The sequence below is a fragment of the Acanthochromis polyacanthus genome, chromosome 19 (genome assembly GCF_021347895.1).
Source record: "Acanthochromis polyacanthus isolate Apoly-LR-REF ecotype Palm Island chromosome 19, KAUST_Apoly_ChrSc, whole genome shotgun sequence".
NCBI classification, from domain to species: domain Eukaryota; kingdom Metazoa; phylum Chordata; class Actinopteri; family Pomacentridae; genus Acanthochromis; species Acanthochromis polyacanthus.
The window spans coordinates 14,980,587-15,008,560 of NC_067131.1; the positions used below are offsets into that span (position 1 = coordinate 14,980,587).

Here is a 27,974-nt window from a genome sequence, read left to right on the forward strand (position 1 = left end):
TGTATCTTCAGGCGTGTTTCCTGCGTTAGGTTCCTTGTTTTTAGCTATTTTTGTCTCTGAAGAACATTCAAAGGTGTTGGCTTTATGTAGACATGAAGCATGGCAACACAAATTGTGTCTTTCAGTGAAAAGCACAACCTTCATTAGTGGATCACTGGTACCAAAATGACCCAATACTCAAAATTTCTTATGTATTTTTATGGAACAGATCAAAATTTTTAACAGCTTTTTTAGGATTTGTTTAGTATTTTGGCTGTGACTGTACTAAAAGGAATTGCACTTGAAGACCTAAGAGTGATCAATATTTCACAAAGGCATGAGGTGTCTGAAAACTTTTTTCAACCACTATATGTCTGAGACATGTACTGAAGGCAGCACTGTTTCCTGCCAGCATCAACAGAACTATCTTTCCTTTAGGTTTTCGAACAGAAAGGCTGTTTATTCATCACCTGTCTGCAGCAGTATTTGCTGTGCATGCCTCTGTTGAACTACAGCACCAGTGACTGTGTTCTATCTGTCATCTCAGCTCATCTGTGGTTTGACACCAGTCGCAGGGTTTAGTTTCGATCGAGACTGAAGCGAGGTTTGACTTTCAGGTCTTGGATCACGTCACATTGCATGCACAAAACAGAAGCTTTTTTTTCTTTCTTTTGCACTGTTCAACCTGCTAACCGCAATGCAGGAAGCCAGATAAGACGCACAGGAAGGAGCTGCAGCATGAAACAGTTTCTTCAGAAACTGTGCTGACTTTTAATGACTTGAGCTGCCGTGTTCTTGACACTCCTTTAACCTGTTTGCTAGCGCACGACTGGATTTCACCCCAAAGATTCCTCCAACTCCCTTTTAATTCTCGTAAGGCTGCTTGCATGTGAATTATGGTGTTACTACTTCAGACATCTACGTAGGTGCCCCTGACACCCACAGACCTGCCTTCCGACACCTTCAAGACACCCATGGTGAGTTGTTAGTTTTTTTTAACCGTCTGCCACACGACTTTATGCCATCACAGCTAGCATAGATTTTAACTTTTTTAACTAGCACTTGAGTCTATGTAAGCTCCAGACACATGAAATGGAACAAGACAGAGCTCTTCAACAGACTTTCTTTCACTTTACCATGAGCAACAGTATATTTCCAATGTAGACCAGCATATAACGTTTCTGTCTAACATCTGTGTGGCTTCTACTTTTGCACTGTAGTACTGGCACAATGGGTCTTGTAAAAGATGCTGCTTGCTGCTGATCATAGCTGTAGTGTATTCAAAACTCCCAAACATACAATGCCTACAAAAAGGAGCCCCATCTTTTGGAGATTTCCCTGGTTATCACTTTTGAATGTCGAATTTTTGGCATTTTAGTGTATTTTTTTTTAGAAAAAAGTGTAAATTGATTACAGTTATAAAACTTATAATAATGTATAAGCTCTGACTCAGACTCCAGGACACCTTGTTGTCTTTTTACCATGTCTGCATCACTTTGGCTGTGCTTCGGGTCGTTGTCTTGCCGGGAAACAATTGTTCTCCCGAGTTCGTCTTTCTTAAATCAGATTCTTTTGAGGACAGTCTCTATATTTTGCTGCATGTGTTTTACCTTCTGCCTTTACAAGCTTTCTAGAGCCTGGTGCTGAGAAACATCATGATGCTGCCACCACCATGCTTCAGTGGAGATGGTGTGTTAGTTGTGATGTCTGGTGTTTAGTCAGACGGCCAAAAAGTTCAATTTGAGTGCAGTCTGACCAAAAAGCTGGTTAACTCTAGTCAAAACGTATTCATTTCTGGAGCGTTTTGGTGGAGTTTTTTCAGCAGTGGTTTTCTCTTTGCCACCATCCCAAAAACATTAACTGTTAAAACACCCAGACAATATTTTTAGACACAGTCTCAGCTAAAGCCTGGAACTGCTTCAAAAAAAACCCAATCATAGGTGTGTTGGTGGCCTCCCTCACTAGTCTCTTTCTTGTATGGCTCTAGGCAGATTTTCACATGTGCCATATATCTTAAATGTGTTAATAATGGATTTAACTGTACTATAGGGGTTGACTTGGAAATTTCCTTGTAGGGTGTGAATACCAAAGTAAACCACTTATTTTACATTTTTTGTTAGCTGGCATTACTTTGTAGAAATCTGCTTTCACTTTTACACAAAAGAGTAACTTTTTTTATTAGTCTTGTCAAAAAAGTCCAGTCAGATTGACCATTTATTCAATGTTGAAAACCCAACAAAAGCTGAAAACTTCCAAGGGCGGTGAATATTTTTAATGAACACTGCAGTTATGACGTATCAGAAGCATTTCATGATCTGGTTTTGGCTATTAAGACCATAAACTTAACACCGGAAGCTGGCAAGCTGTGGAGTTTGTCTGAGGTCTGATTGTCTGATCTGTGTGAGAAAGTGCGTGATCTGCGACAAACCACACAGGAAGGTATTTGCCATTTCACGTTTGTCTCTGCAAAACCTCAAGCATAATTAAAGTTTTTGTTTGCACCACTCTCACTGCAGTTTTGTGTGCTAAGTATAAGTGAGTGGCATTATCTGTACATAAGGTTTGGCTATAACAAAGAATGTGTGTTTGTTTTAAACCATAAAACTTTAAAAGAGACACACAATCTATTCCAGAGTTTTGGGAAGTGAATTACGTGAATGCAGCATCACTGGAGGATCCTGATGGGAACACAATGACCTCCATTAAAACCTCTTATGATTAAAGTGTGAGGCTTGCAGAGGCCATTGATGTACTTTTTCATCAAGGCTCTGAAATAATTTGAAAACAATATGAAGCACTTCAAAAGCCTTGCACAATCATGATCATCCCAATTGGTGTTTCCCCTTGCTGCTTGATTAGACTTAAAGCTGCTGTCCGGAGTTTCCGTTTGTTTTCAATTTATGTATCATTGTTTAACAAAGCTTAAATGTGTCAGTCTAGTTCGATACTATAATATAAAGTTAGTATAACGCGATATGAAAATTTATTCCTGAGCTCCGCCTTCCTCTCATAGACCCCCATGTTATTCCAAAAAGCGCCGGTCGCTGCCAACCAATCAAGTTCGAGCTTCAGCTTTGTCATGCTGTCAATCAACGGTTACGCGCACAGCAAGCAAGCCCATGCAGAGGAGGGCGAGCTACGCACTACGCAACCACGCGCACATTTGTTTTGCTTGTGGAGGAGAGAGCATCAGGGCTCAGCAACTTCCAGAAAAGTTACCAATCCCACAGCTTGTCAGGCCAAGAGACTGCAGGACGTTTTTTGGCTCGAGGTGCTCGCGTCGCTCCCCGACCACGGCCTCCATAGCCCGCCTGACGGCTTCGTTTAGATGCCGTGGTCGGGGTGCTCGCGTCGCTCCCCGACCACGGCCTCCATAGCCCGCCTGACGGCTTCATTTAGATGCCCGACCTCTGGAGGAAGATGTTGGGGCGTCTGGGACATACTCTTCGTCAGAGGAGTCATGAAATTCTGAACTCTAGATAGACATAAATAAACAATGTAACACATATACACGCGTAAATACACTAAGTTTGATAAACAACGTCATCGAGAGGGATACACGAGTGTAATCACATATTGAAACTTTACTCGTTCGTCCTAGCAGATTCATGTTATTTTGGTATTAGGACAAGTTAGACTCAATACAGAATTCTAACGTAATTCCTTTATTTACTAAATGTACTAAATGTAGAAGAGGGGAAAACAGCAAAACAGGCAAGATGCTGCAGCACTCCGGGCACTTCTCTCATGTACTGCGCGCGTGCACAAATAAAGGGGCGAAATCAGAGGGAGGGAGGGACCAACAGTGTTTTGGGAGACGCTGCGATTCAAACTCCGGACAGCAGCTTTAAGAGCCAGGTGGACAGATTGTGCTCGACTGATTTCTATTTCACCTTATCATCGCTACTGGCTTGTGACGTTTGATATTCTCGTGTCATTCCGAGCACAGCTCCTTCAAATTAGGCCTAATTTAACTGGAAAGTCCTGCACATGAATGGAAGGACTTAGCTTAATAGGAAACCAATACAGACATTTAGAGCAGTTGGGTCATGTGTGCATTCCTTTGGTGTTGGACTATTTCTAATTGTTTTATACCAGTTTTGGCAGTTAATGCTGAATATGGCTACAATAGATATTAGCATAATAAGAATGTATTAAATGACATGGTGAAAGGGGTCACTCATAGGGATCTACCTAAAGAGAGCTGACATGGAACAAAAATGAAGCTAAAAGGGTGTCTGTGTAGGTTCTCATTCATCCAGGTCACGGTATCCAAAGTTGTTTAAATCAATCCACTGAACTTTAAGAAAGTTCCTTGAAGACATTTCACCTCTCATCCAAGAGAGGTGGATGAGAGGTGAAACGTCTTCAAGTCCAGTGGATTGATTTAAACAACTTTGGAAGCTGAAAGGGTGTGAAATTAGAATTATATTCACCAGATGGCCAGAAGCATGATGACAGATGAATGATAACGTTTCTCGAAGCTGGGTATTTTTTACCTCTTTGCCCATCAAATTTACAAACATATTTCGCCACGCTGAATGTATTTTCCAACAACTTGCTGACAACTTGCTCCTGTGTGTACCATTTCTAAATCATGCTGCACTTGTTTTGTTGATCAAATAGGATTCATTTTGCTCTAAATACCTTTAAATAATTTCCGTACTTGTCTCTTTTGCTGTGTGTAAACACAATCCGCAACTAACATGAGAAGTCCTTGAATTTTTCTCAGCAGACTGTGAGTCACAGCTTCACAGGCTTCATGTTTATGCCGATTTGTAGATTTTATTTTATTGATTTGTTTCTTTCTTTATTTAACAGAATCTATTTAATGCAAATGCTTTGGTTTTAGATGGCATGTCAAGTAAAGGGATTTAATGAAATGTCATGATTTCCAGGTTAGATTTGGTTACATTTCCTGACATAAAGATACATTACACATGTTTACTTCAGGGACCCTTAGAAAGCTCAGAATTCATCATTCAGATGTTTGTTCTTTGCCTTTTGCACAGTCAGGTTTGGGGATTTAGACGATTAACTGTAAATCAGCCTGAGCTGCTTTTAAAAAGACTGAGCTCTTTAATAGAAGCAGAAATGTAAAGGTGGGTGTCATCTGTCAAACCAGAAACAAAGCTATCATTAATAAATGACAGAACCTAATAGCGCATATATAATGGACTGCACAATTTCTTTTCTTTGTCACATATAGACACTAAATACTGGTAATAAATGCGAATCAAACTCACATCTTTAACATCTTAATAATGTAATTCATGATCAGTAGTGTTAAATGTGGCAAAGACTGAGATCAAGAAGTTGCAGGTAACGTTTTTGTGATATCATTTATAGCTTTTGCCCAGTTTTCAGCACAATATTTGGCAACAAAATTGGGGGAAAAAAACTGCTAGCTATATTTGTAAAAACAACTGAAGGTAAACCACTTTTCCCCCAAAGTGTTCTAACATCAAGTTACAAATAGGTCAGTGGTCGTCCAGTTACTGATTGCATTTCTCAGCCTGTATCAAAACACTTTCTCTGTTCTCGCTTATGTAAAGTCTTTTATGCAAACTGTCCGATAATTTGCTGTGACCTAAGTAGGTCGAGTTGAAAGCTGTAACTGCACTGCAAAACCACGATGCTTCCAGGAATAGTCAGTTATTTCAGTTCAGACTTTCTGTTTGTCTGACACAAGTCTAGCACCACAACGCTGCACCAGTAAGTTTATGACTGCGAGTTAGACAGTGTGCAGGAGTCCATTTTTGTAGCTCAGAGCATCTGTGATGTCTCGTAAATGAATACTCAAAAAGCTAAAAAAAAAAGCCTGTATAATTGAGATTTTAAATGAATGTAAAGTCTAGCAAAATGTTCATAAAGTGACTTAAGTTTGAGGATTTAAATTGCTGCTTTGCAACATGGTGAAATCACATTTGGAGTTTTAATAAGAGCAGTTTGTGATAGTCGTATATTCTGTTTTTATATATATATGTATATATATATATGTTGTGCAGAAACAAACACGAGCATCAGGGGAGGAAAACATCAAACTTTCTCATGGAGAGGAAGACACATTACGATTCCATCATGGACCGAAGCAAACGCATCACGTGGCAGGATGACTGCTACGTGGATCTTCAGTCTACCTGCTCTGCTTCGTCACGAGCAGAAACAGAGGGTAAGAGCTCCTTTAACACACTTATGCATTATATCTCTGATGTGACACCGGAGAGGAGTTCTGACATTAACCAGCTGTTATTGTCGGAACTCCTCTCCAGTGTCCACAAAAACCTCCTTAATCTTTAGTCTTTCTTCTTATTTATTTTGAGGAGAAAGCAGCACACAGTGACCAGTGTAAAAAAAAAACAAAAAAACAATCACAACAGCAAATACTGTAGAGGTGGATTTAAATATGAAGACAGACATGAATGGCAGTCAAATGAAATGCAGTCAGTCAGTGATAATTATGACATCATTACAGGGAATTCCAGTGAAGACTAGTAAGTTCATTTTCAACAGAGCCAAAGAAAGTTTCCTGTTTTTACTGTATCAAAGGTCAGTTCACAGTTCCGATTAACACTTTGGCACTCTCATCAGTCATATACATCATCTTCACTCAGATTCTTATCAAGAGTCAAAGCCGCAGAGGTGAGATTCGAGCCTTATCAGTGACGACTGTGGTAATAAAAACGGATGAAAGCCTAACCTTCTGTCAGTGTTCCAAATGTTGTAAAAATAAAAACTATACCGGTATGGCAACCAAAGCTGGTTTAATCATGTGCATCACAAAATCACACATAGTTGAGGATAATTTTGGGGTGACACGAAACAGAATTTGCTGACAAGTTTAATGAAAGTTTGCAGATTCATCTTGATCTGGTGGTTTTTGACAGGACTCTCTGAACCCCACGGTGTTTTGTTTTTTTTTTTACTTCTGTTATATTTTTATTCAGTGTCAGCTCATTTTTCACTTCAGTACAAAATCCTGCAGCGCAACCATGACGAGAAGTAAAGAGAATTTTAAAAATGTATTCTTTATTTTATGACATCGTTATCATTCCATAAAATAAAAAATATACATACACACACTGCTGTTCCAAAGTTTGGGGTCTCCCAGGCAATTTCATGTTTTCCATGAAAACTCACATTTTATCCACGTGCTAACATAATTACACAAGGGTTTTCTAATCATAAATTAGCCTTCCAGCACCATTAGCTAACACAATGTAGCATTAGATCACAGGAGTGATGGTTGCTGGAAATGTTCCTCTGTACCCCTATGGAGATATTCTATTAAAAATCAGCCATTTCCAGCTAGAAGAATCATTTACCACGTTAACAATGTCTACACTGTATTTCTGATTCATTTAATGTTGTCTTCATTGAAAAAAAATCCTTTCTTTCAAAAATAAGGACATTTGTAAGTGGCCCCAAACTTTTGAACGGTCGAGTAAAAAGATTTTTAATTTATTTGATTATTTGTTATACAATAAATGCATATTATTCCAAAGTTCCCACAAGTTTTACCAAATTTGGGCAAAAAATTGACATCCACATGCCACAGAGGGGCTATCTGATATGGATTATTTATAATTTTTTTCACACGGCTCTGCTCATCAGCTCTAGAAAAATATTTCACTATGCTGAATGTATCTTACAGTAACTTACTGATAACTTGCTCATCTGTACACTCTTTTTGAGCCATCATTTTATTGATCTAGTGTGTTGAATTTTCCTAAAAATGTGTCTAAATGACCTAAAACATTTCTAAATTTTTGTCACATGGCTGTTGCTCACAACTGAGTCCGTTTGGGCTTCTCAGTTGTGCCAAGGAGTTCAGAATTTTTTGTTCCATAGAATCTTTTTCGTACGAAAAAATTCATTGTTTATGGAAAAAATGCACACACACACACGTAGATTATATTCCTTTTGATGAAATATCACAATTGTAAGGTTATATTTAGGTAATTTTATTATGTTCAGACTGTCAGAAACTTAAAACTCCGTTAATTCTTTCTGTTGTCATGGTTTCTGGCTCTACATGAAAGCACCGTTTTGGCCATTTATTTATGAAAACATGTCTTTCAGTCCCACTGGCAGGTTTTGGAGAGTATACATTAATAATATCTATACTCAAAGCCCACTTTCTGACAAGATTGCCTTCCTCTAACATTATGTGAAATGTACCGTAGACTGTTGCCTGGTTACAGATGGTCACAAGCAATGAGAAACAGTTCACCACGTCCGCTGATCTGTTTCCTGGGCGAAACTTACGTAGCTCAGACGGCTTGCACTTGATAGAAATTACTTTGATGTTTCTCATGAATTTGGAACCGCAAGAGGTTGTTGCCACGGATATATAACAATATTTATAGAGGACAAAGATTCCTCGTAGATCCCCCGCCTTCAGGTTTGCATTTAAAGCTATAAATTCAATAATCGTAACACATATGTGACTTTAATAGGAACATTATGGTTTGTTTTTCTTTTATTCTTGAATATCTGACTTTTTGTTAAAACCCACTTGCTTCAAATGATGCCATCTCAGTGTTTTGGGATGGATTTTTAAAGTTTTCGTAAGAACAGACTGAAGCTGTGTCGTGTAAATTTGTTCTGCGAAGTGACGCCCTTAAACGCCGCGGAGAGACTGAGGCACTGTCATGCTGAGTAATGTTGTCACCAGTGTTGTGCAAACAACAAATAGCACATTCAGTTGATTTTTTTGTGAAGTGAAAAGCAGTAAAGAAACACTCCCTGCAGCAAACACACCTCAAAATGGATGTTTCTTCCCATGATAATACGCTGTTACTCACAATTTGAACTTAAAGGACAGAATAAAACTATGGCAGGTGTGAAAATTCGTACCCTCCCTCTGAACTTCATTGACTTGTTAAGCCTTAATTAGCTCGTTAGGATGAGTCAGAGCCAACTGAGGTCACACTCATCAACCATGGGATCCTCTGAGCTGCTGTCTGAAGATCTGTAAGTAAAGGTAATTGTTGCCTTTGAAGCAGAGAAAGGTTATAAAAAGATATCAAAGGGTTTGTAATTTTCACTGTCTGAAATGGAAACGGCAGTGAAGGGGGCCTGAGACAGAACCTGAATGGAAAATAAACCTTCCAGATAAAACTGTGCACCGTGCAAGGCGGAAAAGCAAAGCGAACGACGGCAAAGGAGCTGCTGTCTGAAAGCTCCACATTCATTCATTCTGTCTCTGTGCAGCAGAAACTGAGATAACTAATCATTGTCATTTTGAATCAGCACCATCAGACACTAAGACAACTCAAAATAAGATCCTTTATTTGTCCAGCCTATTTCTACTTGACATAAGTGAGCTCATTTTAACATCAATATGACGTTTTAACCATTTTCTCAATAAATTCAGCTCCTCAGAACTACCCTTCCTCTCATCTCAGCTTGATCCCAATTTTAAGATCTTAAACAGCTCTTTATGTCGCTCACTACTCTGATCTTCATTTGTTTGAGATAAGCGGCTCTTGTTTGAAACAGTTTAATTCGCGTCTAAATGAGGTTGCACTATGTTAGAAATTTGTCTCGTTCAAGCCTCAACTCTGTGTTTGGATAGCGTCTACTGAGAAATGCTACTTAGCAAATGTAAGTATAAAAACAGGTGCAGATAGATAGATAGATAGATAGATAAAGAAGTCAAACTAACTACACTTCCATCTCTGACTGATACATGGACTTTTATTCCAGAACAGTTGCTCTTGACCTTTTGGCAGTCCATCAGTTTTATGTGAATGGGGAAAAAAAGGCATTTTGATGGTTTTCATGGCCACTGATGCATATGATTTGAAAAAAAAGTGTGCATCAACAGGTTCTTTTTCATTGTTATTCTGTCCAGAGAATAAGTTTACATCTATCACATGAAAGCACAACAAGTAAGATCCATGTTTTAGCCAAAGATTTGTTCCAAATGAGGTCCACTTCAACAATCTTCCTCACAGATGAATGTTATTTTTGCAATGAGTCATATCGGTATTTCAAGCACAGTTCTGGTGGAACTGTTGCTAGGCAGACATAATGAAACCAATAGATGATGGATTATGCAAAAGGTAAAATAAATGCGATTATAAATCTTAGCATATTTTACCAGGTGGAATAAAACTGCTATTCATGGTCTGTCTTATCCATTTTATTAACATTCATCAAATTCAGTTGTGCAAACAGAGCAAAAGTACAGAAATATTAAATAAAGATGCTAAAAATGATGCCTTTTGCCAAAAAGAAGGTGCAAAAATTGCTGGTATTTACAATGAGATGCAAAATTATTCCTTATTAATTGTTAAATGGGCCTGGATTATTGTTTTATCGCACAGTTGAGTTGAGTCACTGGAGCGCAACAGCCATGAGTTCAGTTCATGAACCGCTGCACTAGACTGAGGTGTTATAATGCCCGATAGATGTGGGGAGAAAGTATCTCCTGTAGTGTTCAGTTTGTGTCAAGGAGAGGTTGGATCATGTGGATTATGAGTCATAAGCAAGGCACACTTCTGGCCTTCAAACTTTATTTACAGCACCAAGGCATCAAGGACACAGCCTTGAGGCACTTAAATCAGTATGTATAGCTGCCATAGAACTTCCTAAGAGGTATTTCGGGGACTTGATTTGTGATTGGTGAATGTGCGGATCGTAATGTTCACCCGCATGCTCAGCTGCACCTATGACAATTTTCTCTAATTGCACAGCAGCCACCTTAAATGCTGCTGTAAAGTGCTCGTCATTTTTAATATACCCTGATGAAGACTGAGTTGAAAACATATGGAGGCATTAAGAAGATATTTTTCAAGGTATTGTAGTATTTGCAAAGCCGTGTGCCTTGGTAATTTATAATGGAGCTAGAAAAGACAAACCTGAGAAAAGTATAGAAGAAAACAATCAGAATCTAATAACCTCCAAATCAGAAGATGATTTATTTCTGGTATGATATTAAGGCAGAAAAGAGCACCGCAAGATGCTTGAGAATATATTGTGAACTGTTGAAGAATGTTGATGAAGGTGGAAACATTCTGCTTTGAGGTTAACCAGCAGAACATGAAATGCTGAACGAAAAGAAAGAACAACTTGGAGGGATCTGTAAGAATCGCTGGACAAAAATTCTGCTTAAGAATATAAAGCATGTTTACTGGCTCCAAAAAAACTGCCAAAGAAGAGGTTGCTAAATCCAAACCCAGTGGACTGTCCATGGTTTGCATTTGCCATATTTACTGTTTAATTTTGCCCTTTATTTTTCTATATTCTGTTTCTGATTCCTTTCCTTTCAAACTAATACCAAATACTTTTGCAAAATGTCTGTTTGACAAGCTGGAGTTTGGAAGAAAGCCTGTTTTAAAATCTTGATTTAAGGCAGCATAAATCAAATATTAAGCTCCAACTGGGATTCTAATCTAGAACCGTTTTTGTGTGTTTATTACGTGTTGCAGGGATTAATGCTTGAGGAGATTTTTAGTATGGGAGAAATCATGAGCTGGTATTGATCTCAAGTGCCGCACTGATATTCTTTGGCAGAATCATTTCTTCTCTCTGTATCATTTTCTGTTGGAGGGTTGAATGCTATTGATTTGGTTCTGCATCCTGTTAAAGGTGTGGTATTGCAAGTAGAAATCAATTCAACAGATGAACAAACAAGGCTTTAGAGGATGAACTCCGATACAGGGAGGTTGGAGTTAAATGCTAATATCGGCATGCTGTTGTGCTCAGAATAGTAATGGCGACAGATGGATGTTCAGCAGGTATAATGTTTACGTCAACATCTTAGTTTAGCTAATAAGCACAAAACACAACACAAAACACTTCCAGTTTCAACTTTTGACCTGCTGATGGCGCTAGATGAGAACTCGGTGGATTACCGATTCATCCTATGGTACGGATGTCTGTGTCAGATTTTCCTGACTGATTTTCATCCAATAGTTTTTTTTCATCTCTCAACCACAAATGTGAACAAAACGGTGATACTAGGTGTGGGAGGAAGCCGGAGTGCCCGGAAAAAACCCACACATGCAAAGGGAGAACATGCAAACTCCATGCAGAAAGATCCCAGGCCCAGGCCGGGATTTGAACCAGGGATCTTCTTGCTGCAAGGTGAAAGTGCTAACCACTAGTCCACTGTGCAGCCCCCTGGTGATACATGTGACATTTATTGTAAATATTAGGGAAGTAAAGTGAAATGAAGCACTGGGCAGCAGCACGAACCTGCAGATTCTAACAGGATCATCTGGTGCACATACTAAGAATGACATTTTTTAAGTAGTCTCTGTAATGTCTGACAAAAAGACAAAAAATGAGGCATCACATTTCCCCTGGGTACATTAGAAAGTATTGCACTAGCTCATGAAATTGTTTTTGTTGTTCACTGCTTGACAATTACGTGAATGAATTCTTAAGGATTTTGTCTGTGTTCTATTTCACTTTAGAACTTGGCTGGATCCCAAAGCATCAAGACCAGCTGCAAAGCTTTATCACGCCCTCCTTCCTGGAGGAGATTTTAGGCCACCTGACGAAGATGGATGTGCTGAGTTCAGCTGAAGAGACCAAGATCAAGGAAGCAGGACAGTTACAGGACCAGGTTAACATGCTCACCACTATCCTCACGGACAAAGACATTCAAGGCTCTGATGCCCTTCAGGGGTTCATAGAAAGCTCCAGTTCTCAGGTAGCCCAGCTCATCATAAACCACGGTAAGTGTCTTGAAGTAGGATTTGCTCTCGTCATTAGTCCTTACGTCTGTATGGATTCTCAGTCATGCAGGTCATGGTAATCCCAGGAGCTTCAGTAGAAAGCAGCTGGACTTCTCTTTCAGGTTACGACATTTCATTCAAGAGGTAAAGCATCTTCAAGAGGTGCAGGTGCTTTCCACTGAAGCTACTAGGATTCTAAGTCCTTATTTTAAAGTTTGAAGAAACAATGCTCACAGCGACTAGTTTACACATCAAAAGTAGTGGTTCAGGAGGTGGCAGCCATCCAGTAATCATACCATGTGATGGTTCGATGGTACTTGTGCCCCAAGCTGCTCAGTGATTTTGATAAAAACTGTATTCAAATGCAGTCCATTTACCACTATTAGTTTTTGTTCATCAAAAAACACAAAACTCCTTTCCTTTCACTGACAGTAACCTGGGTCATCCTCTGTTTCTGTAGATTCCATGGTGAAACAGCACAAAGAGGTGCTGTTACGTCGATATGAACAATACAGAGAAAGAGATTCGGTCAGCTGCCCCAAACTGAACATCTCCTCAAGAACCTTACTCCTGGTCGATGGACTTTCTGATCTCCAACAAAAGGAACATGACCTGATGCAGGTGGGAGTGACTCGAGGAGGGAAAAGAAATCATCTCAGGCAGCTGGGGCTGGTGAAACTGTTTGAGCCCCTGACCCGAGTCAGTGTGCCTCCCAGAGTGTCCCTCACAGTCGGGGTGGCTGGTATAGGCAAGACAACCTGGGTACGGCACTTCATCAGACAGTGGAGCCAAGGGGCCATCTGTACAGATGTACACTTTGTCTTACCTTTCACCTTCTGCGAGCTGAACTCAATGGAGAAGCTTTCTGCCGAGAAGCTGGTGAAAATGAGCTTTCCTCATTTAACAGACCCCAGTCTGGTCCTGAACAGCTCCTGCAGGACGCTGATCATACTGGACGGTCTGGATGAATTCCGCTGCACTTTAAATTTCTCAGACGCAGCTCCTTGCAATGACCCGAAGAAAGAAGTGTCCATTGATGACTTAATTACGAACATCATCCGAGGGAATCTGCTCCCCGATGTTGCAGTTTGGGTGACTTCCCGACCAGCAGTCGCTTCTCTGATCCCTGGAGGACTGGTGGACAGAGTTACTGAGATCCCCGGATTCAGCCCTAATGAAGTCCAGGTCTTCCTGAACCACCACTTCTCTGAGAGGGATTTTGGCAGCAAAATATGGGCCCACTTGGAGTCCAACAAGATCTTGATGGTGATGTGCTACATACCATGCATTTGCTGGATAGTAGCTGATACTTTGTTGTACATAATGCAAGGTGAAACACAGGAGAGCCTTCCAAAGACTTGCACTGAGCTGTATGCCCATTTTTGCTCCATGAAGGCCGAGCTAGGTGAGCCGAGAGGCAGAGAGCCTGTAAAAATGGAGCAGCTTCACGGGAGCAATCGGAAGCTGCTGGGGAATCTGGGACGACTGGCCTTCTATGGCCTCCTCAAACACAAGTACACCTTCAGCGAGCAGGACCTCAGGGCTTATGGTATAGATCTACTGCTAACTCAAAGCAGCCTTGGAGCTGGAGTTCTTGTTCGGGAGGAATCAGCCATACACACAACATACCGGTTCACACATCTGACTCTGCAGGAGTTTCTTGCAGCTACTTTCTACCATGTTTCCTCCAAGCGGGCCATCTTTGACTTGTTCTCAGAGAGCACCATGTCCTGGCCCAAGATTGGTTTCCAGAACCACTTCAGAAGTGCTTTTCAACACTCTCAACAAGCTGAGGACGGTCACTTGGATGTGTTTGTGCGCTTCCTGACAGGTCTGCTGTGCCCAGTGGCTGTCAAACCTCTTGCTGGGCTTCTGGCTCTCGGGAAAGATGATGGCAGTCAGAAGGCATGGGCAGCAGGGTTTCTACAAGGCCTCTTGGTCAGTGGGGGAGCGGTGGTGTCCCTGCGTGCAGTCAACCTGGCTTACTGTTTACAGGAGCTGCAACATACTGAGCTGCTGCGGAATGTAGAGGACGATTTACGGCTCGGTACTCTCGCAGGGAAGTTGACACGGCCTCACTGTGTAGTATTGGGATACCTGCTGCACGTGTCTCCAGAGTGCAGCAACCAGACCAACCTGACATCCTCTCTGAACTACGCAACAGTGAAGTGTTTGCTCCCACAGCTGCTGTACTGTAGCCATCTCAGGTGAGCTCCTCAAAGGATCATCTCTCAAAAAGCTCAGGAGAAGCACTGAAGGGTGAACTCATGTTTTATCCGTTTAACAGGTTAGAGAACAATCAGTTCAAAGATGATGTCATGGAATTGCTGGGAAGCCTCTTGAGTGCCAAAGACTGTCATATCCAGAAAATGAGGTGAGATCACATTTACAGCAAGTTCCAATATAATTATTCTGAACCAATGCATCAAATCAAGTTGCTTGATTACTTAGAGAAACAGCACAACTTTTTAATTATGAGTCAGTTCCAGCCTGGCTGATTACAGAGGTGTAAGAACCACTTAGTGCTTGAGATTGTAAGATTAGTGCAAGTATCTTGATGAATGCAATGAATATTAATATTTTGCACTACATGACTGCAACTCTTTTTATTCACCCCCTCAGTTTGGCAGAGAATTCCATCACCAACAAAGGGGCCAAAGCCCTGAGTCGAGCCCTCCTGGTGAATCGCACACTAACTTCTCTCAAGTATGACCCATTTGTTCACTGAAATAAAATGGTATCTGTGAAATTTTAGACCGATATTTGAAATATTTTTCAAGCTAATTTTTCTTTGCCTACTTTTAACATAAAATTCGAGGTTGTGTTTAAACAACAACATCTCAGAAACTATTAAAGATAGAAGCCTGAAGGTTGCACAGTTTTTTTTCTCATCGTGTCATTGAGTCATACTACAAGGCTTCACAAGTAGATTAAATAATCTAAATGCCTATTTCTGGAAACCACTTTTAAAAGCCCTTTGTTCCCTTAGTAGTAGATTTTGATTAGTCTTTCTATTATTAATTTCTACTATGCTTTTGTTCTTGTGCTACAGCTTCTCATACCTGCTCGATCAGTTTTCAAGTTTAAACAAGCAAACAAAATGTTTCTGTCTTTGTTTTTTGTAGGACTGGGACATGCAATTACTTGGCCAGGGCAGTGTTGAAAATAAGAATCAGTTCTCAACTAATTTGCCTGGTTAAATAAAATAAATAAACTACGTGTGATTCAGACAGTATCATTAAGTGACTCTTGCATTATAATTTTTTGTTAATGTGTGTTCAAAGATGGAATTTTTTGTATATAATACATATAATATAATCAGAGACAATTTGCAAATGAATCCCAAAACAGTCCCTAACCTTCTATTTTTAAATGCCTCTGATGAAATGGCATGAAAAAATAGAGAAGGGTATAAATGCAGATATATATAATAAGTATCACATATTGCTGGTGTTAGCTGATAATATTATTTGTGAATAGTGTTACTAAATCTGTGAAAATCAGTCTAAGCCCAAAGCTGCTTTCCACCTGCTTTTTATGATGGCATGTTTGATGTTTAAAAATGTTCTGGTGGTTATTAAACATACATCTGGCACATTTTAATGCTCATTTCCATGTGAATATTTTCTAAGTCTGTGTGGTTTTATATCACAAAATATGAAATCAAATCTTGTTCTCTGAATTCCATTTCTTCAGATAACAATCTCATCTTCAAATCCCTCAACAGTGTTTAGTAATTGTTAGCAAATTTAAAAGCACATACACTGACTATGTCATGATGATTTCATTTATCATCTGATTATAATTTAGTCTCCGGAGCAACAACATCGGCTCCAAAGGTGCAAAGTTCCTGGCAGAGGCTCTGAAGATGAATCAAGTCCTAATATCAATCAAGTGAGTAGAACTGCTTTTTAGGAAATACACACAACCATCCAATAAAATGCAAATGTAACAATTTCAGTGTCTCCTTAATTCCCCGTAGCTTCCAGAACAACGCCATTGAGGAGGAAGGTGCTCAGGCACTTGCAGATGTGCTGCAGTGCAACCGCAAACTAGTGTCCCTGAAGTAAGTGTTGCGTACATTTCAAGTGCTGCTTTATACGTGTCTCATATATATATATATATATATATATATATATATAGGATCTGTGTATTTGTGCTTGTAATGTGGAGGATTTATTGGATTTTCCTTCTTTGCCTGTCATGTTCCAGCATACGGAAGAACAAAATTGGAGCAGGTGGAGCCAAAAGGATTGCAGATGCACTGAAGATCAACCGGACTCTGACAAAGCTGATGTAACCTTAAATCAGTATATTTATTATCTGTGCATCTTAATCATTCTATGCTGCATTTATTGAGGCGTGCAATACATAGTACACTAACAGGCTAAGTTGCAGCTCCTAAAAAAGCTAATTTTCATGTTAAACTAGTATAAATAATACCTGCTTTTACCACAAAGCCTGTGGTTGGGTCAGACACTGTGCAATCGTTTAATTGCAGATTTCACCTATTGCCTTAAGGTCTATTTTTGTTTTTGCTTTCAGTCTTTGCAGCAACCAGCTTGGGGACAAAGGAACAGTTGCTCTGGCAGAGGCTTTGACACTAAACCACACTCTGTTGTCGCTCCAGTCAGTACCTGCAATTTATCCTCTTCATTTTCCATCCCTCTCAGTTCAAAAGTCAAGTAGATGCTGCAGTTTGTATTACAAATCATTCATCGTGATTGTCTTCCTTCTTTGTGTACAGACTTCAGAGCAACTCAATCAGCAACCGTGGAATGACTGCCTTAACCAAGGCACTTAGGCTGAACCGTGGCCTTGTCTCTTTGAAGTGAGCATTAAATGTACAGCTTCTCTCTGTAATGGCCCAAGACTTTCATGTCCTTGTTAAGGAGGACTTGATCTTCCTACAAAGAGTCTACAGGTAAAAGCCAGAAAATTAGAATATTTTCATAAACTTGATTTATTTCCGTAATTGCGAACAAAAGGTATAACTTTTACATTATATGTAATCATTGCACGCAGACTGATGCACTTCAAATGTTTATTTATTTAATTTTGATGATCATAGGTGGCAACAAATGAAAATCCGACATTCCGTGGGTCAGAAAATTAGAATATTGTGAAATGGGTCAAGTTTGAAGACACCTGGTGCCACCCACTAACCAGCTGATTAACTCAAAACACCTGCAAAGGGCTTTAAATGGTCTCTCAGTCCAGTTCTGAAGCTTACACAAACATGGGGAAGACTTCAGATTTGACAGCTGTCCAAAAGGCAACCATTGACACATTGCACAAGGAGGGCAAGACTCAAAAGGTTATTGCTGAAAAGGTTGGCTGTTCTCAAAGCTCTGTGTCCAAACACATTAATGGAGAGGCAAAGGGTAGGAAAAACTGTGGTAGGAAAAAGTGTACAAGCGACAGGGATCACCGCGCCCTGGTGAAGATTGTGAAAAAAAACCCATTCAAAAATGTGGGGGAGATTCACAAGGACTGGACTGCTGCAGGAGTCAGTGCTTCAAAATCCACCACCAAGAGACGCATGAAAGACATGGGTTTCAACTGCCGCATACCTCGTGTCAAGCCTCTTTTGAACAAGAAACAGCGCGCAAAGCGTCTCACCTGGGCTAAGGAAAAAAAGAGCTGGACTGCAGCTGAGTGGTCCAAAGTGTTTTCTGATGAAAGCAAATTTTGCATTGCCTTTGGAAATCGAGGTCCCAGAGTCTGGAGGAGGACAGGAGAGGCACAGGATCCACGTTGCCTGAAGTCTAGTGTGAAGTTTCCACCATCAGTGATGGTTTGGGGTGCCATGTCATCTGCTGGTGTCGGTCCACTCTGTTTCCTGAGATCCAAGGTCAACGCAGCCGTCTACCAGCAAGTTTTAGAGCACTTCATGCTTCCTGCTGCTGACCTGCTTTATGGAGGTGGGGATTTTATGTTCCAACAGGACTTGGCGCCTGCACACAGTGCCAAATCTACCAGTGCCTGGTTTAAGGACCATGATATTTCTGTACTCAATTGGCCAGCCAACTCGCCCGACCTTAGCCCCATCGAAAATCTGTGGGGTATTGTTAAGAGGAAGATGCAGAATGCCAGACCCAAAAATGCAGAAGAGCTGAAGGCCACTATCAAAGCAACCTGGGCTCTCATAACACCTGAGCAGTGCCAGAAACTGATCGACTCCATGCCACGCCGCATTAATGCAGTCATTGAGGCAAAAGGAGCTCCAACCAAGTATTGAGTACTGTACATGCTCATATTTTTCACGTTCATACTTTTCAGTTGGCCAACATTTCTACAAATCCTGTTTTTGTATTGGCCTCAGGTAATATTCTAATTTTCTGACCCACGGAATGTCGGATTTTCATTTGTTGCCACCTATGATCATCAAAATTAAATAAATAAACATTTGAAGTGCATCAGTCTGCGTGCAATGATTACATATAATGTAAAAGTTATACCTTTTGTTTGCAATTACGGAAATAAATCAAGTTTATGAAAATATTCTAATTTTCTGGCTTTTACCTGTATAATCATATGCAGAAGCTTTTAGCTACTATGTCTCTACTATATGTCGTGAAAGGCTCATGTTTTCTTGAGGACTGATCACAGGCCGTACATCTTCCTCTCTCAGAGCTATATATGAATAAATGTATACTGCCACAAAATCAAAACCACCTGCCCTAAATTGTGTAGGTCTGCTTCATGCTGCTAAAACAGCTCTGTACATTGGTAGGGTCTCCATGGACCATCCTGTGACTGCTTGATTAAATTGGGATCTGGGCTGGACTCTTGCTCAGGTTCCTCAAACCGTTCCTGAGTAGATTTTGTGGTGTGGTGGGTTGCAGTGTGCTGCTGTTGACATGGGAAGGTGTGCTTGGTCGGCACCATTGTTCTTGTAGGCAATAGGTGTTAAAGTATCACCCACATGAATGCCAAAACATAAGGTTTCCTAGCAGAACATTGTGTTGCAATGAGATGATTACTATTTGACACTTTGTCTGTCAGTGGTTTTAATGTTGTGGCTAATCAGTGTAAACAATCTGAAATATGGATGCACGAATTGCACTTTGCTGAAGCTGTTTCTTATCAGTTTTCTCACTTCTCTGTGTCTCTCTCTGTGGTTAGTCTAAGGGAGAACTCCATTGGTGTGGAGGGAGCAAAGAACATGGCGCATGCACTCCACGAGAACCACTCTCTGCAGGACCTCGAGTGAGTCACCTAATTAATAGCAGTATAGTATATTCCTCACAGGTGGATGGAAATAGTCAACTGTTCAGTGTCGCTTGAAATGTCGCTTGAAATGTCACTCTCCTTAAACTGTGATGTCTCATACAGTGCTATGCTATGATGGAAAACCACAAGAACTCTGAGAAGAAATCTATTTGAAGAAATAGGATGACATTCACAACTTCCCACTGACAGTCTTAGTCGTCCATCCGTCATCTATAAACTGCTGAATATTCATTAGGGTCCCAGTGGGGGGGCTGGAGTCTGTCCTAGCTGACTTATGGTGTAGGCAGGGGGCACCATCGACAATTCACACCTACAGACAATTTCGAATCCCTAATTAATCTGAGCATGTTTTTGGACTGTACTCAGTGACAACCCACACATACACAGGGAGAACCTACAAAGTACATGCAGAAAGATCCTAGGCCCAGGCTGGGACTTGAACCGGGGATCTTCTAACTCCAAGGCGAAAGCTGCTGAGCCACTTTGCACCCTTAGCCATAATTTCTGTAATTTCAGTTGAATAAAGAATAATCTTCAAACATCAGAGCAATGCGTAAGCAGTGACAGGCCTAAAATGAAACCTAACTTCGATATTAATGTTTTCGATATCCTGTAACTACAATTAACTTGTGCCGCTGTGCGTTTGGGAGCATTTTGTCGCATTTTCATTCTGTGTGATTATTCGCACTTTATCTATTCTGTATATATGTGTCTTTGCATGTTTGTGTTCCAGTCTCACAGCTAACCTGTTACATGACGAAGGTGTACAAGCAATAGCCGGTGCAATCAAGTTCAATCACGGCCTCATCTCCTTGCAGTAAGTGGAGTTTGGAACGCAAACACAAGCATGCATGTAGATGGATACGAAGCTATTTGTAAACAAGTGATTCTTGATCACACGGTCCCAGTCGTGGTAGTAGTTATTCTTCTTTGATGTTTGAACTTCGCCGTGCTGAATGACTTATGTTCAAAGTTTAAAATCAGAGAGGTGTTTTAAAATTCTTAAGCCACAAGTAAAAAGTTTCTCAGAACGTATCTAAAATCTCTGCAAGCAGGATTTGTGACTTCACAAGCATGAAGCCTGCATTGCATAAAATCTGATCACTACAACACTGTGCTGAAATGAAACAGGTGTATATAACTTAGGTAAATACCATAGAGAATACTTTGTTTCTCTTTTTCAGTGTAGCATGGGAGGTCAATCTCAGTCTTAGCTAACGGTTTCAAAGGGAGGAGCTCACATGCACTATAATGCGTTAACATGCCAGACCTGTCTGCACAAAATGACATTCCTACACTACCAAAATGTACTCTCAGCTACATTTTGAGAGAAACACAATTGCTGCGTCATAGGAAAAGTGGTTGGTTTGAATGTGTCGCATTTTCTCTCTGATTGGGTTTACATCAAAGGCTATGTGATTGGGATTAAGCAGATTTAATACTTTGTTAGACGTTTATACATGTTAGAAGCTTGGTTACCTTTAGACTTCTGAATGACTTGGTTAGGAATAAGAAAAAATAATATGATCTGTATTGAAATATCATATTTTTGCTAAAAAGGAGTGATAGAAAAAAAAATACAATAAATGACAACGATACATTGATTGGAAGTGTAGTTGTGATAGGTTACAAATTAGTATGCAGTTTAATTGTGTAGGAATGTAATTTTCTTGAGACTAGTTTGAACAGTAAAACATGCTAAAACATAGAAAGAAGGAAGCTTGGATTACAACACACAGATGATGGGTTGTGGCTTCACATTCTGCTGAGGACATCACTTCCCCTCTATGTTTAGCATTAGCAGATAGTTGTTTGCTGCTAAATTAATATGTATTTACACTCAAAATCCTGCATATTGCACTTCCAGAAAATGAAAGAATCCTAATGGTTAACTGGACTTAAGTACACTACAGGATTCCATCCATCTGCCCATTTGCTCTACCGGCTTTATCCTGTAGAGGGTCACTGGAGGCTACAGTCAATTTAGAACCAACAATTAACCCCGCATGCATGTCTCTGGACTGTGAAGAATCCAAAGCACATCACAGGATTAAATACACGTCTTCCCACTTATGCCAAAATGTCATAAATACAGTGTTTGCCTCATAACTGACCTCATGTGTCTCTCTTTCTTTTCGTAGTCTCCAGTGGAATTTCATCAAGACCAAGGCCACTAAAGCTCTGGCCCACGCACTCCTGTCCAATTCCACCATGCAGCTGTTGGAGTAAGGCCCCTGTCAGCCCCCTTATCCTATTATTAACCCCCAACTCCTCCCTACACACTCTTTTCTCTGTAATTACATTGATTTTTCCAACTGTATTCCACAGTGGAAGCCTGTGCTGGCATTCCTGTGAATAAATGACTTGCTCGGGGCTTTCACTTGACTGATCGTGATTTGATCAGCTAGCAAGCAGTTATGTGAATTTTCACTGCTGCTGTTATCCTCAGCTGTCACAACAAGTGTATTCTCCATGTCTTGTTGCAGTCTGCAGGAAAACGCTATTGGGAACGAAGGAGTCATTTGTCTTGCTGAAGCCCTGAAAACCAACACGTGTCTGCGAACATTATGGTTGGCATTACACATGTGTATAATGATAGACTGAAAGTTTATTGGTTTTGGAGATGACACAAATGACACGTATTTCCTCTGCAGCCTCCAGGGAGTCTCTGCAGGCACGACTGGTGCGATTGCAATGGCAGCAGCTCTAACAGCCAACCAAACCCTGCAAACATTAGAGTGAGTCCAAGATCTCTCCTGTGTCATGTTATTTTTGCAATTTAAATCCAGCGATGCTTTGTGTTGCTAGTCGGCTGCTGTTTTCTTCTTTGTCCTGCAAAACAGGCTGTTGACCGACTGGAACAGGACAATGTTTGGCTCAAAATGAGACCAATAAGCTAATCTTAAAGATAGTTTTCTTTTGGAGAGACATGTAGCCTCTTTTGATTGCTCGCTGTTTCAGATGTGCAATTGTGTGTTAAAGCCAGCATGCATGCATTAAGCTTGTTTGATTGTGGTCCAGCAAAGCTCCTGAAGTGTTTGCTTGAGATAGGTGTAAGAAGGCAGTCGTCTGCAGCAGAAAGCTGGCAGGTCGTAGGCATGTTTTCTTCCTACACCTCACTGCATGAATGTCACTCACTTGGCAGTAGATGCTGGAGCGTTCTTTATTTGTACGTTCCAAATTATTAAAAAAAAAATCTGTGGAACGCTGCCAAATGTTCTTTCTGAACAAACGTGAGGTCTAAGATAGGAAATTCTCCTAAGAGTTTCCTAGCAATGCTCAATGAACGTTTGATCCATGTAAATGAATCAAAACTTGAAATGCTTTAATTTCTTCAACTTAAATGTGCTGATGTGTCTTTATTATGATCTGTTGATAATATTTAAATATATCACAATCAGGGTCACATAATATTACAATATAAACCTGCAAAAGTCAATAAGTAATTACACATTTTGCTAATGCAACTGTCCCATTGATATCTCTGGTTGTATTAGATCGAGAGATTTCAGCTCATGGTCTACAAACCAAATTAAGCCCTCTATATAGTGCCGAGGCTCATCAACTGCTATCTAATTTGAAGGAAAACAAACTGATTCACACTGACGATTTTTGTTGTTGGTCTCTCCAGTAAATGCTCAGTAGTGTCCTTAGGCTGTTACTCAGTAAATCTGATCTTTTTATCTGATTTTTTTGAGTCAGAAAAAACATTGTTGATTAAAATCTGACTCCTCGCCTCTTTCATTTTGCCAGATGGTAAAGAAAATTGATTATCTCTGCATTAGTTCATTCCAAAGACTTCATTCTTATACGTTTCGATGGAGCACAAGGATCTCCTTGGGCCCGTCTGATGTCATTTTGATTATCTGTCCAGGCCTATGTTGGAGCATTCTCCCAGGAAAACAGACTGTGTGAGATAGCTCCTGTGCGTTTGTTGAATGAAGCGATAGGAGAAGGTATTTAGGTCTCACTAAGCACGCTTATTTAAGAGTAGATTGAACATAGCATACAGAGCTCTGGGTCCAAACTTCTATCCCTGACAACAGGATTCTTGTCAGTTCATGAAGTCTGACTGACTATTCTTCCACTGACCCTGCCTTATATCTAGTTTCACAGGTTCATAAGCATTCAGGGTGTGTCTTTCTTTGGACTGGTTGTCTTCTGCGCATCTGACCCCCTCCTTTGCATATGAGCTGCCATCTTGTTGTCCTGCTCCTGCTCTAAATGCTCCAAGCCCCACAGCCATGAAGATGGTTCCTCTTTGTGTGGGAGAAGGAAACCTCAGCAGTTGTTCTTATCTGTGGAACAGAGTCTCCAGGACAAACTTGAAACTGAGTTTCCATCATAACTTTTCACCTAGTACTTTTCCACTCCTGCATATCTCCGTCATCCAGTATTTTTCCATCATCATAAACAGTGTAAAACATTAGAAATATGATTCTATTAAAGCAAGCAGTTAATATAAAAACAATTAAACTCCATTGAGAAACATCATGGAAATCCCACACCAATGAGGATTTATGCCAGCCCTAGTCTGTGTGAAGCACGAAAATTGTGTTCAAGTGTGGCATCCATGCAGTCACTATCCTGCAAAAGCACTAGTGCACATGCTCAGCAGCGGTGCACTCACACAGAATATGTAAATTTACTGCACATGACTGGAATACCTTCTCTCGGCAGGCAAAAAAGTAGTACAATTTAGAAGAACGAGGCATCAATGGTGTCCACCGCTGTCTGTTTGGGCACGATAATCCCAGTTTAAGTAGTTTCACACATTGGTGTGCAGTGAATCAATGCAAATTATTTAAATGCTAATAGATTAAATTGCTGAAATAACCAGCGAAGACTTTCTTCTCTTTCTTAATTGAAATTGAATTCCAGAAAATACACTTTATTATTTTATTAAACTACCATATAAAATATCTTATACTAAGTTCAAGTTCCACCCAGCAAGGTATGTTCTCAAAAAGGTGTTTTTTTTTCTTTTGGTCTCTCGACAACTTATACAATATAGCAAAATATTTAATTATTTCCAACAGAGAAACACGGTGGTGAACAAGACAGCCCAGTATTGTGGATGAACAAACTTAAAGTATGTATGGAGAGTACGAAAAGAAAATGTCTTTGAGAAAGCACATTGTTAACTGAAGAATGTCAGATATTCGATTGTACCACAGCTTATTGTGAAGCTGTCAATGACCACAATCCTCCTAAAGAACCAATTTTCAGAATGTCACTTCCAAGTGACAGACAGTAAAGGAAGAGAATGATCTGGTTCCATCGGAATGCTTGTCTGTATTTAGTTGTGTCCCTGATTTGTAATTGTAACATTTTCTTCACTATGTTTTTCAGTCTGCGTGGGAACGCTGTGGGGATGGAAGGAGCAAAGGCTCTGGCCAATGCTTTGAAAAACAACAGAAGCCTCAAGTCACTGAAGTAAGGCCCAGCTGGAGCATATCATGATCTATGTGAACCAAAATTTTCGGCAGTGTGCCATTTAACTAATTTCGAACTCGTAAAAACTGTCACGGCTGTATAGGTTCTATTTTGCTCCCTCTATTGTTTTATGTAAGTGAATCAAGCAGGAATTGTATTTTAATTGCATTATAAGCTGACACTGAATGCAATGACGGATTTTATTGCATTTACATGAACAGGTGCAGTATAAAGAGATTTCTCATGATCAAGACTAAACCTCTTACACACAGCGTTCTTGGCCAAGGGCGTTTATAAATTGTCATCATGAGGTCGCATCTTCCTCCACAGCCGCCTGCAGCAGTTTAACGTTATGTCTTACTTATCTGTTGAACAAGAAATGGAAATGGTAAAAATGGCTATTAAAAATACAAGTTCATGGCTTGGTTCTGCAACATAGCTCCTACTGTGGGGGCTCATATCTGCTAGGCCACTTATTTGTATCTGGGAACAAATGTTCAGCAAAATCCATTTCCTGAATGCATTAAATTTAGTAGAAAAAGAGCCACGTAGTAAAGCAGTGTGTGGACAGTGTATATCTGTGTGGCTAGCACAAGCTCCCTGCAGCTTTGTCTCTTCCAGACCCCTAATTTCTGTATTTCTTTCAATCAGCCTCAAGAACAATTAGTTTATGATCAAATTCTATGTGAAGCTGCGGGGGACTCAAGCGAGCTGCCTCGATTTATGTACACTCTGTTCTTTGTTCAAGCATTATATTGCATCTCTGGACATTTGATTTAAGAAACAATAACAGTTTGACATCATCAGTCTGCAGGAGAACTCTCTGGGTATGGATGGAGCCATTTTCATCGCAACAGCCTTGAAGGGAAACCACCAACTGACATACATCAAGTGAGTTTCTTATGTGTTTGCAGTTAAGTTTACACACATTTTTAAATACCATATCATGACAGTAGGAGGAAATACAAAATCTGCTGGGTCAAAAATATACTTATGCAACCTTGAGTTATTAATTTTAGTGACATAGAAAGCGATGTTAATCAAAATTTCTTGTTGGTATGACCTCTTAACTTCTCGTGAGTGATTACAATTGACTACAGTTGGTGAGATCTCAAAGCCAATGTCAGTAGGTCCCATTTGATACACTCATCAGACATAGCCACAAATACTACAGTAGGAAAGGCTGAGGAGCTCAGAAAAGATCTGAAAAAGCAAATCATTCACTTGAACAAGTCAGGAAAGTCACTTGAATCCATTTCAAAGCAGCAACAAATCCCAAGCTCATCTGTGCAAATAATTGTTTCTAAGTATACGGCATACGTATATGGTATACGTTATCACATGGATAACGGCAAACTTCAGGCAAATATAAACAAATAATCACATAATTCATCTTGTAGAAGCAACACTTTCTACAGCTCAAGTGTGTTCACTCAGGAGAACTCTAAAAACGGGTAGTTTAGGCAGCAGCATCCTTGTATGTGGAGTTACGGGGCAAAATCAAAACTGCCAACATGGCAGTTTGGTTGACGTCATGCTCATGCCTTAAGCTCACAAATACATATTTGTAAAGCACGATAAATGGCAGATATGATCGAGACACGATAAAATGCGTTGTGGTGGAGCAACATAATACATGCGAGGCCTTCTGGAGAAAAGATCCGTGGTCAGATGAAACAAAAACTGAGCTTTTTGGCCACAACAACCAGAAGTATGTGAGGATGGGAGAAGCTGAGGCCTTTAACCAAGAGCACTGAACCTACTACCAAGCATGGTGGTGGCAGAATCATGTTCCGGGGCCATTTTGCTGCCAGTGGAACTGATGCTTACACAAAGTAAATAGAAAAATAAAGAAAATGCTATTACCTCCACATTCTTCAGAAAAACCTAAAATGATCATCTGGAAGGTTGGGCCCTAAAGACAGTTGGGTGTTCCGACAAGGCGATGACCCTAAATGTACATCACAAGCAGTGAAGAAATGACCAAATTAGGCTAGGTCTTAGACTTCCCAAAATTCTTGACCTAAATCCCATCAAGAACCTTCGGACTGTGCTGAAAATACAAAACTGTGCCATTAAACCAAATGTATGGTTGTTGTATGTATATTTTTGACCCGGTAGTAAAAATATTAAAGAACTAAAACGCATAATTGTTTTATATGGCAAAGAAGATGTAATGATTACAGGAATGACTGGAAACTCTATCCATCTATCCATCTATCTATCTATCTTATCTAATCTATCTAATCTATCTATCTAGTTTGCAGGGAAACGGCATTGGAGAATCGGGAGCAAAGGTCATATCTGATGCTATAAGAGCCAGTGCTTCCGGCTGTGTGGTCGACATCTAACCGAGTGAAGGGCAGCCCTTTGTGAGGACAATCATGCCTGCACCAGCTTACCAGTAAACTATGTAATTTAGTCAAACTCTAGCTGTACAAAAGATTCATTTTATAAGGTTCACTGTATTTTTTTTAGAAAAATATTGTAATATATATATATTTTGACAGTCACATTAATCCTGAAGTTACAGTTCAGGTTCAAGACAGGAAAATAATCAAGAAAATACATGAATGGCACCATATCGTAAAATGTAAATAGAATATAATGTAAAATACACTCAGTATGCAC

General features: G+C 40.1%; 1 protein-coding gene across 1 annotated transcript; it reads left to right on the forward strand.

Moving 5' to 3' along the window:
* The first annotated feature begins 682 nt into the window (after positions 1-682).
* Positions 683-27,973, forward strand: nlrc3 (NLR family, CARD domain containing 3). Its single transcript, XM_022190859.2, has 19 exons — positions 683-956; positions 5,988-6,151; positions 12,408-12,671; positions 13,132-14,878; positions 14,959-15,045; positions 15,294-15,377; positions 16,482-16,565; positions 16,654-16,737; positions 16,884-16,967; positions 17,217-17,300; positions 17,419-17,502; positions 19,800-19,883; positions 20,641-20,724; positions 22,049-22,132; positions 22,394-22,477; positions 22,562-22,645; positions 25,260-25,343; positions 26,151-26,234; positions 27,604-27,973. The coding sequence occupies exons 2-19, from the start codon at positions 6,031-6,033 to the stop codon at positions 27,692-27,694; spliced, it is 3,402 nt and encodes a 1,133-aa protein (XP_022046551.2). The 5' UTR covers positions 683-956; positions 5,988-6,030; the 3' UTR covers positions 27,695-27,973.
* The last annotated feature ends 1 nt before the right edge of the window (position 27,974 follows it).

Coding starts and splice junctions, on each gene's coding strand:
- nlrc3 (XM_022190859.2), top strand. CDS start 6,031: ATGGAGAGGAAGACACATTACGATTCCATCATGGACCGAAGCAAACGC. Junction 6,152..12,407: donor GTCACGAGCAGAAACAGAGG/GTAAGAGCTCCT, acceptor ATTTCACTTTAG/AACTTGGCTGGATCCCAAAG. Junction 19,884..20,640: donor CACTCTCTGCAGGACCTCGA/GTGAGTCACCTA, acceptor TTTGTGTTCCAG/TCTCACAGCTAACCTGTTAC.